The sequence below is a fragment of the Peromyscus maniculatus genome, chromosome 8, assembly GCF_049852395.1.
Source record: "Peromyscus maniculatus bairdii isolate BWxNUB_F1_BW_parent chromosome 8, HU_Pman_BW_mat_3.1, whole genome shotgun sequence".
Classification (NCBI taxonomy): domain Eukaryota; kingdom Metazoa; phylum Chordata; class Mammalia; order Rodentia; family Cricetidae; genus Peromyscus; species Peromyscus maniculatus.
The window spans coordinates 72,123,361-72,143,310 of record NC_134859.1 but is presented as its reverse complement, the minus strand read 5'-3'; the positions used below and the strand labels follow the sequence as shown (position 1 = coordinate 72,143,310).

Here is a 19,950-nt window from a genome sequence, read left to right as displayed (position 1 = left end):
GAATTGAACTCAGGCCCTCTGAAGAGCAGCCAGTGCTCTTAACAGCTAAGCCACCTCTCCAGTTCCTTCTGATTTTTTTTAAATGCCAATAGAGGGGCTAGAAAGAGCTGAGTCTATAAAGAGCCTGCCGTGAAAACAAGAAAGCTTGAGTTCTATCCTCAAGAACCAAACAAAAGCAAGGCCTGGTGGTGCTGACAGTGCACGCTTAGGAGAATGCAGCGCTGGGGAGGCAGACGTAAGGATCCCTGGAGCTCACTGGCCATGCAGCCTACACAAGGACAGACCAAAGTGAGAGACCATCTCAAAAACCAGGTAGACAAACCAGTTCCCAAGGTATGATGGTGCGGACGCCTGTAATCCTACCCACTAAGGAGACTGAGCAGGAGGATCATAAAATGTGAGGGTACCTAAACAATATAATGAGAACCCATCTCCAAATAAAATTGAGGGGAGGGGCCAGCAAGATGGCTCTGGGGGTAAAAGTGCTTGCCACCAAGCCTGGCCACCTGATTTCCATTCCCAAGGTGCACACCTTTAATCTCAGCACTCAGGAGGAAGAGGTAAGAAGATCTCTGTGAGTTCAAGGACAGCCTGGTCTACAAAGAGAGTTCCAGGACAGCCAGGACTGTTACAGAGAAACTCTGTCTCTAAAAATCAAACAAACGGGGCTGGAGAGATGGCTCAGAGGTTAAGAGCAAATGGCTGCTCTTCCAGAGATCCTCAGTTCAATTCCCAACAACTACATGATGGCTCACAACCATCTGTAATGAGATCTGGTGCTCTCTTCTGGCCTGCAGACATACATGCAGACAGAACACTGTATATATAATAAATGGTTTAAAAAATATTTTTTCTTCCATTTCTGGAAACAACCTAGATGCACATCAACTCAGGAATGGATTAAGAAAATGTGGTACATATACACAATGGTGTACTACTCAGCAGAGAAAAACAATGAAAGCATGAAATTTACAGGCAAATGGATGGAACTAGAAAATGTCATCCTGACTGAGGTAACCCAAACCCATTAGAACAAACATGGTATGTACTCACTCATAAGTGGATACTAGATATAAAGCAAAGAACAATCAGACTGCAACCCACAGAACCAGGGAGACGACATAGCAGGGGGGACCCTAGGATGACTGTGGCTTATAATAAGTTTTGGTTTTACTCAAGCCTCAGTGAAACATTTCACTATTAGGATAAGAATTTGTACTGTATTAAGCTGATAATAGAAAAAAACAAACAAACAAAACCTAACGGATCAAGCAAGCAGGATGCAGTAGTGGTGATGTCGGAGTACACTGAAGCACTGTACTCACTGTGCGAGCCTGTCAACCTAAACCCAGATCTCCAGAACCCATGTGAAATTTGCCAGACACAGACACAGGGAGGTCTGAAATGCCAGCACTCCTACAGGGAGCTAGGAGATAGCAATAGGAGAATTCTTGGAAGCTTTCTGGTCACCTGGCATGGTGTATTCAGCAGAAATAACAGGAAAGAAACCCTGTCTCAAAGGCAGGAACCAACATCCTAATTGCCCTCTGCCCTCCACACACTTTCCATGACACACACACAATCCCACACAAGATTAAAAGGGAGAAAGAAAGTAGAAGACAGGTTCACCTAAAGAGGACAAGCAACCAAAAATTAAGGTCAAGCCAAGAGATCTGGGCAACAGTGGGAAATGTTCATTCTGTACTGTCCTACACTAACCACAATGCTAGCAAACACTGTAAGCAGGAAACAGGAACTCATTTTGTAGTTTAATTTTGATTAAACTTAAGCAGTCACATGTGACCAGCAGTCACCATTGATATGACGACAGCACAGTTAAAGACTGAAAGAAGAACAGAAGAACCAGAAATATCAACATAGAGCTGTAAATGTCAATATAGAGCAGAAAGTCCGTCATTCTCCACCCTTTTGGAGAAGTCCAACTTTCATTTCTAAAGACAAGGAGAGTAAGAAGACCAAAGGCAGCTGTTTCTCATGCTTCTTCAATGCTGACACTCAAATGGGGAGAACGCTGTGAACTGGACATTCACAGGAACATCAAACAGGAGAAATACAAAGAGAATGGAGGCCAGCATTCTGTCTTCGAGCCATCTTAAAACCCAAGTGTCCTTTCTAAAAGACTATAAATGACAAGGTGAGCCTCCGCATGGAAGCAATTCCAGTAGCTGTCTCCAACACAAATATATTAGGAGTTCTCTAGAAATTTCATCAGCAAGGATAGTATGGTCTTTGAAAAACAAATAGTGGTACTGTTTAAGAAAAAAAGTCAAAAACCAAAGCAACGTTACAAGACACTGCTCTCAGCGCACGGCCTGCTGCTGCTGCTCTGTATTAAAAGGCGAGCGGAGAGGACCAGGCTGACATGCAGAGAGCCGACTGCGCAGCAACAGAAGGCTGCAAAACAAAAGTGCTGGCCAGTCGCCTAGGTCGGGACAGCGGGAAGACAGGAAATAACTTACCAGAAAACAGCTCCATTGCTGCAAAAAGACACCTGCTCCCAAATGGCAAAAAGCATGTGTCCAACTGTCCAGATGGTATTTTTTAAGTTAAAAGGCAAAAACTATAAATTCTTTTTAAGTGCTATTAAAAAAATGAAAAAAAAATTAACTTTAAAAATTCAAGTTAAAAAATAAATAAAATAGGAGCTGGAGAGATGGTTCATCAGTTAAGAGCACTGGCTGCCCTTCCAGAGGACCCGGGTTCAATTCCCAACACCCACATGGCAGCTCACAATTACCTGTAATTCCAGTTCCAAGGGATCTGACACCTTCACACCAATGCACATAAAATAAAACTTCATAAAATATTAAAAATAAATATAAAATCTAGAAAAGTATTTTCACAAAAAAAAAAAAAAAAAAAAAAGAAAGAAAGAAAAGAAAAAACTAAGAAGGTATCAGGTCACTAATACTAAAAATGTGTAGTAAGAGACTAGTGGGGCTGGAGAGATAGCTCAGAGGTTAAGAACACTGGCTGCTCTTCCAGAGATTCTTGAGTTCAATTCCCAGCAACCACACGGTGGCTCACAACCATCTGTAATAAGATCTGGCGCCCTCTCCTGGCCTGCAGGGGTACATGCAGGCAGAACATTGTATACATAATAAATAAATCTGAGAGAGAGAGAGAGAGAGACGACACGCATGTGAGTCCCGGGACAGCCAGGGCTACACAGAAAAACCCTGTCTCAGAAAACCAACCAACCAACCAGAGAGACTAGTGACTCAAATCAGTGGCAGAGATTCTGCCTAACATGTGGAAGGACCTGGGTCTGACCTCCAGAAATGACAAAAAAATATAATAATGCATCAATTTAAAAGATTTTAGGGCCAGGTGTGGTGGCATGTGCCTTTAATCCCAAACAATAAGCAGATTTCTATGAAATTGAGGCTAACATAATAAGTTCCAGGACAGCCAGAGCTACATGGTAAGATCTTGTCTCAAAAATAAATAAGTACATACATACATGAATGCATAAATAAATAAATAAAGAATGAATGAATGAGTGAATGAGTGAGTGGGCTGGGGATACAACCCAGCAGTAAAGTGCTTGCTTAGCATGCATGAGACTGACTGACTCTCTCTCTCTCTCTCTCTCTCTCTCTCTCTCTCTCTCTCTCTCTCTCTCTCTCTCTCACTCTCTCTCTCACACACACACACACACACACACACACACACACAAAGATATCATAGTACTAGTAAATGAAAGACAAAACACACACCATGGAAAAAGACTCAAGTATATGTACAACTATCTCTGGTAGGATTAAATAGACTATAGCCTGAAAGCAGATTCATTTAAGATTGTGTGGTAGCCCACAAAGGCTTCCTAGTGAGATCTGAGCTTGCTTTACACAACAGCACCTCATTAGGGGATGGCTGGACCATGTGCATGGTCACCAGGTACCTGGGACGGTCTGCACTTGGCTGTGCGGGGGAGGTCTTTTGCTCTACCCCTTGGCATTCCTCTAAAAGCCCTTCAGTAGAGACTGAAGGGACTGGTGGGTTTTGACCCAGGCCCTCCTGAGGCTATCCTGTGTTTCTAACTGTCTCCCCTCTATATTTCCATCTAACTCGCTTATCCCTCACTCCTCAAGAGTCCCTGGGATAAATAAATATGGGAGCTGGTCTCCCACAAGATTGTAAGCATCTAAGACAGCAATTTCAAGGACAAAGGAAACCTTGAAAGCAATCCTTAGGATTCCCAGGAATCTAGTCACAAAGATGACAGCTCAAAGAGCTTTTTTGACTTGGGATTGCTGTGTGGCTTCGGCTGCTCAGGAACCTGCTTTGCAGACAAGGCTGGCCTCCAACCTGTGGCAGTCTCCCTGCCTCTGCTCCAATGGGGAGGGGGGGGTTTACAGGCACATGCCTCCACACCTGGCTAAACAGCTAAGTTTTCTTTTCTTTTTTTTAAGCTGAGGACCGAACCCAGGGCCGTGTGCTTGCTTGGCAAGCACTCTACCACTGAGCTAAATCCCCAACCCTAAGTTTTCAATAAACAAGGCCACACAGTCAACTTTAGATAGATGGGGGTTTTGTTTATTTGTTTGAGACAGGATCTCACTTTAATTCAGGCCCACCTAAAATTCAGTATGTAACTTAGGCTGGCCATCAACTCATGGCAATCCTGCTTTACCCTCTAGAATTCTGGGATAGCAGACATGAGCCCCAATACCCAACAGTCTGGAAAGTTACAGGTGTCCCAGAAATGAGCAGCTTCTAACAAGACTTTAACTACAGGGCTAAAGTGCTGGTTCAGCAGTGCAGAGCACTCACTGCTCTTACAGAGGACCCAAGTTCAGTTCCAGCAGCCTCACTGGAGGCTCACATCACCTCTAACTCCAGATCTAGGGGATCCAATGCTTTCTTTGGGACTCCATGGACACCTGCACATATGTGGCACACATTCAAACATATACACACATACATATAAAATAAATAAAATAAAGACCGTAATTACCTGGTCTGTACACAAGTTAAACTGCACAGAGACTGTGTTTGCAAATAGAAGGTATAGTCTATGCAGTCTCTAGCCAGATGAAGCTTCATTCTAGGGTCGTTTTACAATAAGCAAGGCCGCCCCACCACAGAGCTGACATTTGTTTATCTTATCCAGAAAAAGCATAAGGAGATGATGAACTCAAGGCCATCTTTCCACAAAATAAAAATGTAAGAGGTCAATAAGAGGTGTGTAATTGTCCAACCAGTTACTGGCTAGTGTTTCCACTACATTGCTTAGATTTTTGAAATTCCAGTTTAAGACTAAAATCTAAAAAGTGAAGCCATATACACATTAGCAAAGTGTCTCTCAAAATATGGTCTGGCAATTCCTCAGGAAATGCCAAAGCTTTCTGAGCAGGTGTAAAAGGTTAACTGTTTCATGGTGAGAAGGCCATGTGTCTACAGGTAGTTTTTCAGCAGAGGAATGACTGGCTATGCCATAGAAACCCAGGAATAAGTAGTTAAATGATGAATTCATGCACTACAGAAGCTTGGGGGAGGGGGGAGGCTTCTACAAGTTCTAACCATATAGCAGTCTGGAAAAAGCAAAATTATAACAGTGAACAGGTCAGTTGTTGCCAAGGGTAAGAGAATGAAGACTGAATAGGCAGAGAGAGGATAGATGGTATTTATTTTGTTTTTTTTTTTTTTTTGGGAAAGTATCTCTATTACAAAGCTCAGACTAGCCTGTAACTTGCTATAGGGCCCAAGACGGCCTCAAACTTACAGGCACACACCCTTGTGGCTGGTGATGGATAATAAAGCTACTTTCCAGCTAATAAAGTTACTCTCTCCTGGGCTTGGTGGCACATGATTTTAATCCCAGGACTTGGAAGGCAGAAGTAGGAGGAGCTCTGTGAGTCTGAGGCCAATCTGGTACACATAAGTGTCTCAAACAAAAATTAAGTTAGAGAGAGTGTGTGTGTGTCCAGCTATTGCAACCAAGCTAACATTCCATGACAGAGTAAAGACAGAAGATATGAGACTGTCACCTACTAAACACTGCGGAGACCTGCAAAAATGGAAAACAATTGCCATTCCTGTCACTGTATTTATGGTATAAGACCTAGGGGACTTAAAAAGGACAGCCCTTTTTTTAAAAATCCAGGATTATGATAAACTATAAAAATAGTATCTGCAAGGCACATGGCATAGACTAGCTGTTGTGCTCTGCAGATTCTGAATGTTATATGTCAATATTGAAGCAGGAAGATTAGGAGTTCCAGGTCAGGCTCAGCTACATAAGATTCTGTCTCAAAAGAAGAGAGAGGAAGCCAGGAGAAGGATATGTGTATAATCCCAGCATTGAGGAGACTAAAGCAGAGGATCACAAGCTGGAAGCCAGGCTGGGCTACAAAGTGGGTTACATGTCAGGCTGGCCTACATAACAAAACCTTGTCTCAAGTAAGTAAGAATGGTAAGGGAGAGGCAGAAAGACAAAGACAGTGTACACAGCTGGCTAAACAAAGCCAAAATAAGATAGACAAACAAATGATTACCTCCCACCAAGTCCTTCGATTCTTTCTCTTTCCTTGGGAAGTTCTGGCTTATGGTCTTGTGTCACCTCCACAGCTCTGACAAAATCATCCTTTGGGTCATCCTGAATTCCAAGGACCACCCCAGAGTCACCTACATGAGCTACATACATCTTCATGCCCCGTATGATAACCACACTGGCAGTTGTCCCGGATGTGCTGGGAAGACCTGTCATAGTCTTTGGCCATTCTGCTGTAATAAGAAAGAAAATATTTTATATTTTACTTCTCCAGGTATACACATAAGCACAGTTATTAGAATGTAACAAGCAACATATACTGAATTATCATGTTAACACTTGAATTTGCACAACAAAAAGGTTTTCAGAAAAACATCCTGAGCTGGACATGTAGCTCAGTGCAGATCACCTGCCTAGTATTCTCAAGGTCCTAGATTCAACTCCTAGTACAGAATGAATGAAAGAAAGGAAGGGGAGAGAGAGGAAAAGCTCAGGATCTACTTGTCTAAGGTACGGTTTCTGGTTCTGTGGTAAAACGCCATGACCAAAACCAACTTTGGCTGGAAAGAAAGGGTTTATTTCATCTTACACTTCCATATCATACTCCATTATCAAAGTCAGGGCAGGAACTCAGGGCAGGAACCTGGAGGCAGGAACTAATGGCAGAGAGCACGAAAGAGGACTTACTGGCTTGCTCCTCACAGCTTTCTCAGCCTGCCTTCTTACAGAACCCAGGATCACCAACCCAGGGACGGCACTGCCTACAGTGAACTGGGTCCTTCCCCATCAATCACCAATCAAGAAAACGCACCACAGGCTTACCCACAAACCAATCTGATGGGAGCATTTTCTCAGCTGAAGGTTCCCTCTTCAAAAATGATTCTAGCTTGTGTCAAGTTGACATAAAACCAACCAGCACACTACTTGAGGATTTAAATTAATCCTCTAATCCAAACATTTATAAATAACGATAATAAAACCATAAACCAATATTGAGAGAAACAAATCACAGGGCAGATTTTCTACTTCCATGAAACTTTCAGTCTTAACTACATGGAGAAGCAAGGATATGTTAGTTTTGATTGCTTTTTTTGTTAGGAATCAAACCCAAGGCCTCCTACATGCCATGCAGGTACTCTACCACTAACAACAACCCCAGCTCTATGTTACAGTTATGATACCATTTCATCAAAACTTAGCACATTATATCTTCCCAGAAATAGCTACTTGTTTTTTTTAAAACAACTTTTAAATACTCAAATTTTAACACATTTAATTTTATTTAGTTAGTTAGATATTTGAAATGGGGTCTCACTATATAGCCCTGGCTGGCTTGGAACTTGATATGTAGACCAGGCTACCCTAATCTTGAACTCAGAGACCTGCCAGCCTCTGCCTTCCATATTCTCATTTGTGTGTGTGCGTGCATGTGTGTGTGTGACTGACTATTACATGTACCATGTGTGAAGAGCCGAAACAGGCCAGAAGAGGCCATCAGATTCCCTGGAGCTGGAGCTACAGGCAGCTGTTGGTCTCCTGAGGCGGGTGCTGGGAACTGAAGCCAAGTCCTCCGCAAGAGCAGCACAGGCTTGGCTGCTGAACCCCCTCCCCACCACCTAACAGCATTTACTGAACACCATGTACAAGGCTCAGTATAAGAAGCTTGCACATACTGCTTCAAGTAATGCTTACAGTGAACTTGTGAGACATAAATTATTTCATCTTACAAATGAAAAAAAGCAATACTTTGAATGGTTAAGAAGTTTGCTTAAGATAACTCAATATTAAGTAACAGAACTCTCAGATCAATTCCAAACCATATAGTGTCTAATTAAATTCAGTGGCAGTCAACAATTCTGTAATACTGAACTGTAACTGTAAATTCATCATGGCAGACTGAATCACTCGCTCACATGTTGTGCCCACCAAAACTCTACTGAAAGGACAGTCTATAAAAATAACCCCATAGCAGACATGAAGCACAGGAAAAGGTCACAAGCAAACATGAAGGATGCCTGTAAGTCTGAGCCAACAGAACTATACAAAGGATGCCTGCAGAATGCACTCATCTAATAAGAAAAAAACAGTAAGAGGAGAAATACACTGGTTTCCCTCTTTACTGCATCCCAGAAAAGTTCAAGAGACAACAGCAAAGGCTGGAGACAACAGGTGGTCCCAAGGCGGGAGCGACGGACGGACGGACGGACGGACGGACGGCTGAGCAGTGAAGAGCACCTGCTGCTCAATCGTGAGGACTGGAGTTGGATCCCAGCACCCACCCCGGAACTCCAGCCCTATGGAATCCAACACTTCTTCTGGCCTCCCCGTGTACCCACAAGGACAGTAAACTACCAGGAAGTTAAATTACCGGGAACAGAATGAAAAGGTACTTCACAGAATGGAAGAAGCTATATAAAATGTTCCTACAAGCCGGGCGGTGGTGGCGCACGCCTTTAATCCCAGCACTCGGGAGGCAGAGGCAGGCGGATCTCTGTGAGTTCGAGGCCAGCCTGGGCTACCAAGTGAGATCCAGGAAAGGCGCAAAGCTACACAAGAGAAACCCTGTCTCGGAAAACCAAAAAAATAAAAAAAATAAAAAAAAATAATAATAAAATGTTCCTACAACTCAAATCAGTCAGACAGGCCACCTAAAGAAAAAAAGTACAATATGCCTAGATAGGCCTTGAACCAAAGAGAAAACTCAAGACAAAAAACATGCAAAGGTATTCAATTTTTTTTTCTGTCATCTGGTAAATAATAATTAAAAAACCACAAGATACCACTGCATGAGTACCAAACTGCTTAAAATATGACATAGGGAATGTGGTTAGAAACGCTGAGCAACATGAGCTCTACCTACTGAGAAAGTATGAACGTAAGCGGACACACTGCAGAAACATCTGGGTATCGTGAGAGAGGTGGAGTCAGGCACACTCTTCAACCACCCCCTAGGAATACACCACGTTACTGCGAAATACAAAGATTAGAAACAAATGGCCAAAGCAACACTGTTCATGAAGGCTAAAAATAGACATCAATCCTAATGTTCTCCGGACTGTACACAATGCATAAGAATCTAATAAAGGCATGAGGTAAAAGAAGGTATACTTGTGAGTTTCTGCAAATATATTGCATTCAACAGACTTGGTGAAACTACTAAGAAAAATAAACCAGCAGCACAGAACTCAAGTTGTAAAGGAGTGATTTGGAAGGAGATAGAAATATGAAGCCACACTGGCAGAAAACTGTAATCCCAACTACTGGGGAAGCCGAAGCAGAAAGGTCAACAGTTCAAGGCTTGCTTGTGCAACAGATGCAGTTCAAGGCAAGCCTGGGCAACTTCATGAGACCATCTCAAGAAAGTAAAGAGGAAAGTTTACCTAAAATGCACTAACTTCTATATTCAATACCCAGCAACACACACAAACACACAAGACCAGCATGGACATACAGGAACATCTACAACACAGCCAATGTTCTCTTCCCTAATTGGACAGTATATTTATTCACTACTGACATTCAGTCGACATCTAACATTCAGTTGATATTCAGTGGCACACATGTATTACCAAGTAGTTTTAAGCTAGCCAGGGCTACACAGTAAGACCCTCAAAAGTACCAAGCAAACAACAACAAAACACAAATTCAGAAAAACAAAAATTTATTAAGACATACAAGTAATTGAGTCATGTACTAACTCACCTAAAATAAAATGGTATTGGAGTAGAGGGCAAATAAGAGAACATTCAAAACCACAATATTACTTAAATCACATTTCTGAACCTGACATGATGGTATACATCTGTAATATCAGCACTTAGGAGGTCGGAGGAGGATCAAGGCAGCCTGGGCTAAATAAGCTCTGATCAAAAGAAGAAAATTTAGCCAGGCAATGGTGGCACATGCCTTTAATCCCAGCACTCAGGAGGCAGAGCCAGGCGGATCTCTGTGAGTTCGAGGCCAGCCTGGGCTACAGAGTGAGTCCCAGTAAAGGTGCAAAGTTACACAGAGAAACCCTGTCTCGAAAAAAACAAAAAGGGAAGGGAAGGGAAGGGAAAAGGGAAGGGAAGGGAAGGGAAAAGGGAAGGGAGAAGGGAAAAGGGAAAAGGGAAGGGAGAAGGGAAAAGGGAAGGGAGAAGGGAAAAGGGAAGGGAGAAGGGAAAAGGGAGAAGGGAAGGGAGAAGAGAAGGGAAGGGAAGGGAAGGGAAGGGAAGGGAAGGGAAGGGAAGGGAAGGGAAGGGAAGGGAAGGGAGGAAAAAAATTTACAGTCAGGCGTAGCATTGTGTGCCTTTAATCTGGAAGGCAAAGGCAGATAGATCTCTGATCTACATAGTAAGTACCAGGACAGCAAGGCTGAGTAAAGAGACCATGTCTCAAAAAAAAAGGGGGGGGGGGAATTTACAAAGATGGCTCAGTGAGCAAAGGTACCCACGTAACAGAGAGAACCAATTCCCACAAACTGCCCTCTGAACTCCATATGCATCCACACACATACACGAAATAAATACACAAATGAATGTAAAAGAACCCCATGATTGTAGTCAAAAGCAAATAGATATTCTGCAGTGGACTACAAGTAATGAAATTCACTTGAAATGCCACCTTTATCGTGTTACAATGTTTGTCTCAGTTGTAATTCTGAGTTTAATTACAATACAATAGGACTATGGGTTATGTACGACTGCAATAGACCCAGGATAAACATATAACACTTCTAGCTTCACACCTATATGGGTGGCTACGGCAGGGAATTCCAGGAGTCCCCGAGTTCAAGGTTGGGTTATGCTGTGTTGATCACGTGTGTGCACCTGCAGAGAACCGACCCTTCAGTTCGTACATCACAGCAACAGGCCAGTTTTGGGGTTGTTGTTGCTGTTGTTTTGGTTTATTACCCAGACTGGGAGCAACCATCAAATCCTCTTGCCTCAACCTCCCTAGGCACTGAGATTTCACTCTTACCCTATACCAGGTAAGATTCGATGGCTCTCTTCTTACTTTTTTTTTTAATATTTGTGTTTGTTTTGGTGGGGCTGGATAGTGAACCCAAGGTCTCGTGCATCCTAGGCAGATGAACAACCTCTGGTCTTTTTTGTTTTCTAAAGTTCCTTCTTTTAATTGTATGTCTGTGAATCACATGTATATCTGGTGTCTGAGCAGACCAGGAGAGAGCACTGGACCCCTGGAACTGAAGTTATAGGCTACCAAGTGAGCCACCAAGTGGTTCCAGGTCCTCACCAAACTCACTCACTGAAGTTAAGTGAGTGCTCCTAACTGTGGAACCATCTTTCTAGCCCCATGTTTTGGGGTTTTTAAGATAGGATTTCATTATATAGCACTAGTTGGCTATGCAGCTCAAACCAGCCCTGAACTCATAACAATCTTGTCTCAGTGTCTGGAGCTCTGGGATTACATTCCAAAACCACCTTACTCAGCTAAGACTCAGTCTTCTTTTAAAAAAAAAAAAAGAAAAAAAAAAAAAAAAGAAAGAAAAGAAAAGAAAAAAAAAAATTCAAGTTTTTGAGCTTGGAGTGGTGGCATACACCTATGATCCCAGCTCTTGGCAGGTAGAGGCAGGAGAATCAGAAGTTCAAAGAGTCTGTGCTACATGGGATGGATGAAAGGGAGGGAGAGAAGGGAAAATTTTTAATAAAGAAAAAAGTTAGAAATAAGCAAAAACCGTATTTGTACTTCGTGCTAATTCTGAAACCGGGGGTATGTATCAGTTAGCAATATACTCATTTAACTCTTAGGGGATGGGCGCCTGTCGTCAGCCCCACCTTACAGATAAGGGCACTCTGGCACAATAGTCTTACGCAAGGTCAAAGCACAAGTAAGAGAAGCTCGGATTCAAAACAAGCCAAGAATATCCTCCTCACTCTTGCCACACTAGGAAGCCTATTAAGGGGAGGGCAGACCATATATAGGACTTTGGGACATGATGGCAATACTCTTCTCCAGGAATGTACTGAAAGCAATTATCACAAGTCTCTGAAGATCAGAGAGACTGGTGCAGATAGTAAAACACAAAAGGAGCAGAGCTGATGATCACACATATTCCTATATAAAGTATACTCATTGCAACAATCTGAGAGATAGCCAAGCATGGCAGCACAAGTCTATAACCCCAGCACTTGGGAGTCTGAGACAGGAAGATCAACTGACATGTGAGTTCAATGATAGCCTGGGATATACAGTGAATTCCTGAACAGCCCAAATGCTTGTCTCAAAAAAATAAATAATAAACATCTGAGAAGGCTTGAAAAATGACACAATTTTTTATAAGTCAAATGATGATTAGAAAATGAAACCAGGGCTGGAGAGATGGCTCAGAGGTTAAGAACACTGGCTGCTCTTTCGGAGGTCCTGAGTTCAATTCCCAGCACCCATATGGTGGCTCACAACCATCTGTAATGAGATCTGATGCCCTCTTCTAAATAAATAAATAAATAAATATTTAAAAAAAAAAAAAAGGAAGGAAGAAAATGAAACGAGGCTGCAACTTCTGATTCATGTTCTTTATTTAAATAAATCTAGCCTATTACAGCAAAAGGACCCTAACAAAACTGCCCGTGAATCTGGGCAAGTCCTCAGGCTTCTGACCTTTCTGAGATCTGTTTCTTCAGTTTTGTATATTCCTTTCTGTTCTGGCAGGAAAAAAAAAAAGTCAACCTATTTTCTTGAACTAAGAGCAAGTAAATACTGTAGTACCTAATTCCTACAAACAGGATTCTCATTCCTCATCATCAATCTTTTTGTTTGTTTGTTTTTTGAGACAGGGTTTCTCTGTGTAGCCCTGGCTATCCTGGAACCTGCTCTGTAGCCCAGGCTGGCCTCAAACTCACAGAGATCCGCCTGCCTTTAATCCCAAGTGCTAAGATTAAAGACATATGCCACTACAGCCTATCAATCTTAAACTGGTTTCTGTTACTATAACAAAATACTTAAGACTGGATAATTGTTTATTTCATTTCATTTTGAGACAGGCTGTCACTGTGTACCCCAAGCTGGCTCCCAACTTGCAGTGACCCTTGTGCTGGGATTACAGGCATGCACCACACCACCACCACATCCACCCATTATAGTGAGACCTCATCTAAAAAATAAATTCATTTAGAAAACTTTAAACTACTGCTGTGTTTGATCATTTAAGAGGTGTTTGTCAGGTTTCCCACTGTTACCTTTCTCCTTTGGAATTAAGTATTTTTGGGGGAAGGTATATGAAATGACAAAAATATGCTTTTAGTGGATTGTTATCCCCCTGAAACCTGTGACTATGGCATTATTTGGCAAGGGGTCTTTGCAGATGTAAGCAGGTTAAGAATCTTAAAAAGAGATCATCCTGGATTAGAGTGAGCACTAATTCAAGAACCAGTGTCCTCCGAAGAGAGAAGACAAGCAAAGAAGGAAATACAAAAACAAGAGGCTGAGATACAGAGATGTACCCACCTTCAAGCCAAGAAAGGCAAAGGACCGCTGGCAGCCACCAGGTGAGCAGACACCCGATTCTCCATAAGGAACCCACTCTCATGACTCCTTCATTTCCAACTTATGGCATCCAAAGCCAAGAAGGCATACGTTTCTATTTGTTGTTTGTTTGTCTGTTTGTTTTGTGAGCAGGGAGGGATGTAAGTCATGGCTTACAGGAGGTCTGAAGACAGCCTAAGTCAGTTCTCTAATTCCACCAAGTATGTCTCTAGGGATCAAACTCAGGTAATCAGGTTTTCCAGCAAGTGCCTCTATCCACTGAGTCATCTCCGTGCCCAATGCACAATTAGTTTCGTATGTCCAAGTGTATATATACATTCAAATGAGCAATGCACAGGCATATGTGTTCACATGCATGTGAAGGCCAGGACTGGTCCTGAACAGCCTAGGCAGCGGCTGCTAACACCTCCCATGCTTTACACCCCAGCAGGGTGAGTAAGCCTGTTACGAAGGTAAAGGTGCTTTCTTCCAACCCCTGACAACCTGAACTTTATCTTCAGGACTCACAGAGGAACAAGAACACATTCCTACGAATTGTCTGTCCTATGACCTACACCCACGCCCCACACATAATAATTAGAGTAACAAGTTGATCAACGTGTTTATTAAAAAATGTAAAGAAGCCAATGTACTTCATTTTTATACTGGACAGAAATTCAACTAACTTCAAATGACTGTGAGCAGCTGCTTTACTTCACGTGCTAAATGGGCAACCCTAAGAGTCTAAGCTGCATGTAAGGCAATGAGCTTTGCAGATAAAACCTCAAGATTCAGCAAGAGGCAGACATTCAGACACGCTGGTCTCTCAGTGGTCGGCAGAATCTACAGAGCAGTTCCTCATCATTATTCTAAGAGCTCTTTTGTCCTCTGGGCTGTATTTATTCAGGCACTGGTGGTGCAAAAACAATGCTTGGTAAAACTCTGAGTGCCTTGGCGGTGGTCACTACAGAGCCTCAAAGTACCTAGTTCTCACTGTATTCTTCACAGCTACACACTTACAGTTGGGGTTGGGGGAAGGCTTGGTAGGGCATACCTGTAAATTTAGCACTCAAGAGCCTGAAGCAATAAGACTAAAATTTCACAATCAAGGGGCTGGGAAGACAGCTCAGCTGGTAAAGTGTTTGCAGAACCCACATACAAAGCCAGGTATGCTAAGGGCTTCTGATCCCAGCCCTAGGGAGATAGAAATGATACCTAGGGTCACTGGCCAGACAGCTTAGCCTACTTAATGAGAGCCTCGGTAAGAGATCATCTTTAAACAAAAAACAAAAACAGCGGGGCAGTGGTGGCGCACGCCTTTAATCCCAGCATTCGGGAGGCAGAGCCAGGCAGATCTCTGTGAGTTCCAGGCCAGCCTGGTCTACAGAGCGAGATCCAGGACAGGCACCAAAACTACACAGAGAAACCCTGTCTCAAAAAAACAAAACAAAACCACAGCAGCCAGTATACCTGAGGAATGATACCAAAGGTTTTCCTCTCAGCCACACATGGACATAAACTTCAAAGGCAGCCTGGGTATGTGGTAGCTGGCACACAGCTGTAATCCCAATGCTTGAAAAAGGAAGGCAGAAGGATCAGAAATTCACATGCAGCAAATTCAAGAGACTTCCCTGAACTATGAAACCATGGCTCAGGAGAAAAAAGAAAAGATGAATAGGCTCAATTGTGGTGGTATATGCCTGAGATCCCAGCACCCCAAAGTCTAAGAAAGGAAGACTAAGGCCCGTGGGGTGTGTGACAGGTAAGGTCCTATCAGAAAATAGAAGGCTTGGTCATTTGATATATACTGCCTTCAAAACAAAGTGAGTTTTCTTTCAAGAATAGCAGGCTAGTGCATGATAAATGGCCTCTGCTTTACTAAAGGGACACTCGGGATCACAAAGACAGAGATTGTGCTTATGTGAGAAGCCCTGCATTCAATTCAACATCAGCAAATCTAAAGGACCACCTTTTTCTTTGAGATAGTCTACTTTGTTGCCCTGGTCCTGACCTTACACTGATCCTCCTTGGTCTGCCACCCAGGTGCTGGGATTACCATCACCAGCCACCACACTCCAATATGAATGTTTTTCTTCAATATGAATCTTTCACCTTCTTTTAGGGATGGTCTGTCTACAAACCCTGGCTGTCCTGAAACTCTCTACATAGAGTAGATCAAGCTGGCCTCGAACTCAGAGGCTGGCCTACCTCTGCCTCTCAAGTACTGGGATTAAAAGTGTGCACCACCACGCCTGGCTGAAGTTCATATATTAAAAGCTTTTGATTCTTAGAGTTAAAAGCATACCACAAATTCATGCGCCCCAAGTGTACTGTGAAATCAATGGACTCTATAATAATTCTTTGTGTCTACTCTTCGTCTTGTTTGTCTCACTATCCACTTTTAATTTCTCTCCAGCCAATAATATAATGTATTTCTAGAACAAACTACAGTGCTTTCAGCTCTACTCTGCCCAAACGAAAACAAAATAAATCCATCACAGGGGCCCTAGGGATTGGCTGGGAACCGCCTCCAAAAAAACTTAGTGGCTGGTTTCTGAGTCAATCAAATACTTGGCAAAAAGCCCAACAGATGGAAAACAGACTTTGAAACCAGCTAGTCTACACTCTATGACAATGCCTTTCTAAAAATACTGTGTATTTTACAAATCTGTAACAGCTTTCCCTATGTCTCTGTTTCTTTAATGAAAATAGAGCGGATTTTCTTACACCACTATAAACAAAGGGTTTTTAGTGGCAGGAGCATTAATTCTTTTCTGTAAAAAAGATATGCACCATATATCCACAGCAATAAGTAAGCAACCACAATCCTGTGTCATTTACGCTATACATATTATTGTCTGCCTTACAAACATTCAAACTTTGGTTGAAACTACAATTACACCGAAATTTAGGGAATAAGGTCACCTGTTACCAAAAGCTACTTAGATGGGAGTTTACCTGAGTGCTTTTTACTATAAACTTTTGGAAACTGTTTGAATGCAATTAGCTAAGGTAACTATCATCTCACACACACATATATACATATACACAGCAAGAAGTTAACACATATCGAGGCCAATTTAATGTTTAATACGTTGCACGCCTTTTTCATAAGCAACTCAAGGGTTACAACCCTAAAACACGATCACAACAGAAACCGCTTCCAAAAAGTACGTTGCCTATGTACAGACCAGCCCTTCTAAACTGGTTTACGCGGAGCCCTCCGAGTCAATACGAAGAAGTGACATGACCGGTAGGAGGCAACCAAGAGGGACAAGCCCATCAAGAACAAAATTATGACAGATGCTAAGGGAACGCTCCAGTTCTTACCACCTCCGGCTTCCTTCACCTGGCCCACATAGAAACGATCCTTCAATTTATATTTTGGTTAGAATCCGGCGCCGGCTTTCAAACACTTCTGAGCTTGCTGCCACCCAAGCGAATTATCGAAGGGAGCGGGGACTGTTGCCCCTGATCGTGGGAGGGAGGAGATAAAAGCAAGAAACGGTTGCTGGGAAACAAGCCATCCTAGCTTCCCCGAGGCCACTCGGTGTGCCCACAACTCCAACCCTGACAGTCTTCACACGCATCCCTTAGTGGACAGCGTCACTTGATGGATAGCGCGCTGAGTACCAGGGGAGAGGCCCACGCGGTGCTGATGCTATAAAAAGCCCAGAAAAAAGAGAAAAGAAAAAAAAAAAAAAAAGAGGCGGGCGCCGGACAAACCCGGGAACTTACCCAGTTTCTTCCACATGGCGAGGTGACATGCGAGGAAGCCTTTGCGGATGGCAGCGCACACCTTGGCGGGCTCGGACGAGGTGAAGCCCTTCTGTTTCTTGATAAAACCCCACAAGTGCTCCCGGGCAAACTGTGCCGCCTCCCGCCCGCCGTGCCCGTCGCACACGGCGAAGAAGGCCACCGAGGAGCGGCGGCGACAGCAGCGGCCAGCGGGGGGCGAGGCCGCGGCGTCCACCAGGGTAGGGTCGCGGGCCGCCGCCGGGCCTTTTCCCGATGGCCCGCCGGCAGCAAGAGCGGGGCTCGCCGGCTGCCCGAGCGCCCGCCGCGGTACCGGCGCCGGCTTTTCCTCGGCAGTCGGCTCGGGCTCCACCACAATCTGAGTTACGTCCTCCATGTACTTCCTCCCGCCCTGGTCAGAGAAGACGCTCACTCCCAGCGAGTACAGCCCCGCCATGGCCGGCTGCCCGGGATCCCTCCGTTCCCACGCAGCCCGCCGAATTCGGAGGCGGGAGACACACTCGCCGCTCGCCGGCCAACTATTGTTTATCTTCGACGACGCCGAGAGCGAGGAGGGGGCGGTCCCCGAGGTGGAGCAGGGGGGGGGGGGGGCGCGCGATGTCGGGACTTGTCCGCGAGAGCTGGGCCGGTCGAGTCGCCGGCGAGAGGAGCCGAGCAGCTGCGCCTGCGCACTGCACCCGCTCCCCGCCCGCCCGCGCCCACCGCACAAATCAGGCGTTCTCTAAACCTCCTGTGACGTCACTCGGTTCGCCGGGACGGGCCAATCAGGAGTCGAGGGGAGCGAGCTCGCTCTCTCTTCCCCCCCACCCCCCGCGCCCTCCCCTCCCGCCCCCGCGTCTCTTTGCAACCGCTGCTCTCGCTCCGCCCGCCTCCTGCGCCAGCCCGCGCAGAGCCGCGTTTGTTTTCCCCAGCCTGGGGGCTTCCGCAGTTTCTAAGTCGCAAACGCCTTAACCTGTCACCTTTTTTTCCCCCCTACTTAGATCCCTGGGGTGAGGCTTCAGGCTTTTACCCCTATGGCCCTCCCAGAGCAAGCTTTGCAGGCTCCGGCCTCCCGCGATTGTGGGAAATCTGCCGAGAGCTAGGGTGGACTTAACCTTCCACTCCTTCGAGCGAAATGGCGCGAAAATGCCCTTCAAAGGCCGTTGGTCAGCGCGCTGGACGAGGAAGCACGCCTGAACTGGCTTGGGTGGGCCGGGTCAGGCTGGGAGTTACGGGAGGCTGTCCGGTTTAGTTAGGAAAACTTGGAATTTTCCACCGCCAGTTGCGCAGTCCGGTTGTCCACAGTACGGTTGTGTCGGAGACCTATCGGCGAATTTAATTCCTAACAGTTCTGTCCAGCGCTTTTTAAAAAAATATTTTTGCGTGTTTTTCCTCTTTCCAGCCTTGTTAATACTTTTTCAGACTAGTCCCGAATACAGCTACCACTGCAATATCTAAGTTATTATTTGGAAAAAGAGCCTACAGAAAAACAAGATCTCCATACCCTAAGGACACGGTTATTTCCCTCTGTTCGCCCGGTAGTGCACAGTCTGAGCAACAAAACACTGGCACTTTATTTCCACGGAATTAAAATAAGCCCCCAAGTGAGCATTTTAGTGTTTTCTCAGTACTGTACTTTTTTTTTTTTTTGAAGGGATCAATTTAAAGTTGACTTCCTATATAATCTTTCAGTACAGCCTTTGAGATTTAACGTGGAACAGTAACAAAGGAGTGGTGGAAATTTATATACTGCAGCACAAGAAATACAAATACAAAAAAATCCTTACACCGTACTTTCTGTGCGACATGGTGTTGCAACAATCCCTGTACCTATCAAAACACTTCTTTTTTTAAAGATTTATTTTCATTTTTACTCAAGATTTATTTCATTTTCATTATATGTGTATCGCTCTGTGCACGTGAATATGGAGGCCAGAGGCTCTGGTCCTCCTAAAACTGGAGTTAGAGGTGGCTGTGAACCACCTGTGAACGAACCTATGTGGGTACTCCAAACTCCAGTCCCTCGCAAAAGGCAGTGGAGAATCTTCACTGATGAGCCATCTCTCTAGTCCCCTGAAACAGCATTCTGAAATAACTTTGCCTTAGCATTTTTTAATCTTTTTTTTCTTTTCTTTCTCCCCCTTTTTAATGGTTTTGCGAGACAGGGCTTCTCGGTGTAGCCCTGGCTGTCCTAGGACTTGCTCTGTAAACCAGACTGGCCTCGAACTCACAAG

General features: G+C 44.2%; 1 protein-coding gene across 1 annotated transcript in view; it reads right to left on the bottom strand.

The window, feature by feature from the left end:
* Positions 1–18,439, bottom strand: part of Ppm1d (protein phosphatase, Mg2+/Mn2+ dependent 1D) — a 37,599-nt gene extending 19,160 nt beyond the window's left edge. The window contains exons 1-2 of the mRNA XM_006983185.4: positions 17,720–18,439; positions 6,522–6,750 (exon numbers count right to left, since the gene is read on the bottom strand). Of these exons, the coding sequence (XP_006983247.1) occupies positions 6,522–6,750; positions 17,720–18,173 (683 nt within the window). The 5' untranslated portion in view covers positions 18,174–18,439. The remainder of the gene's footprint in view (positions 1–6,521; positions 6,751–17,719) is intronic.
* Positions 18,440–19,950: the final 1,511 nt, after the last annotated feature.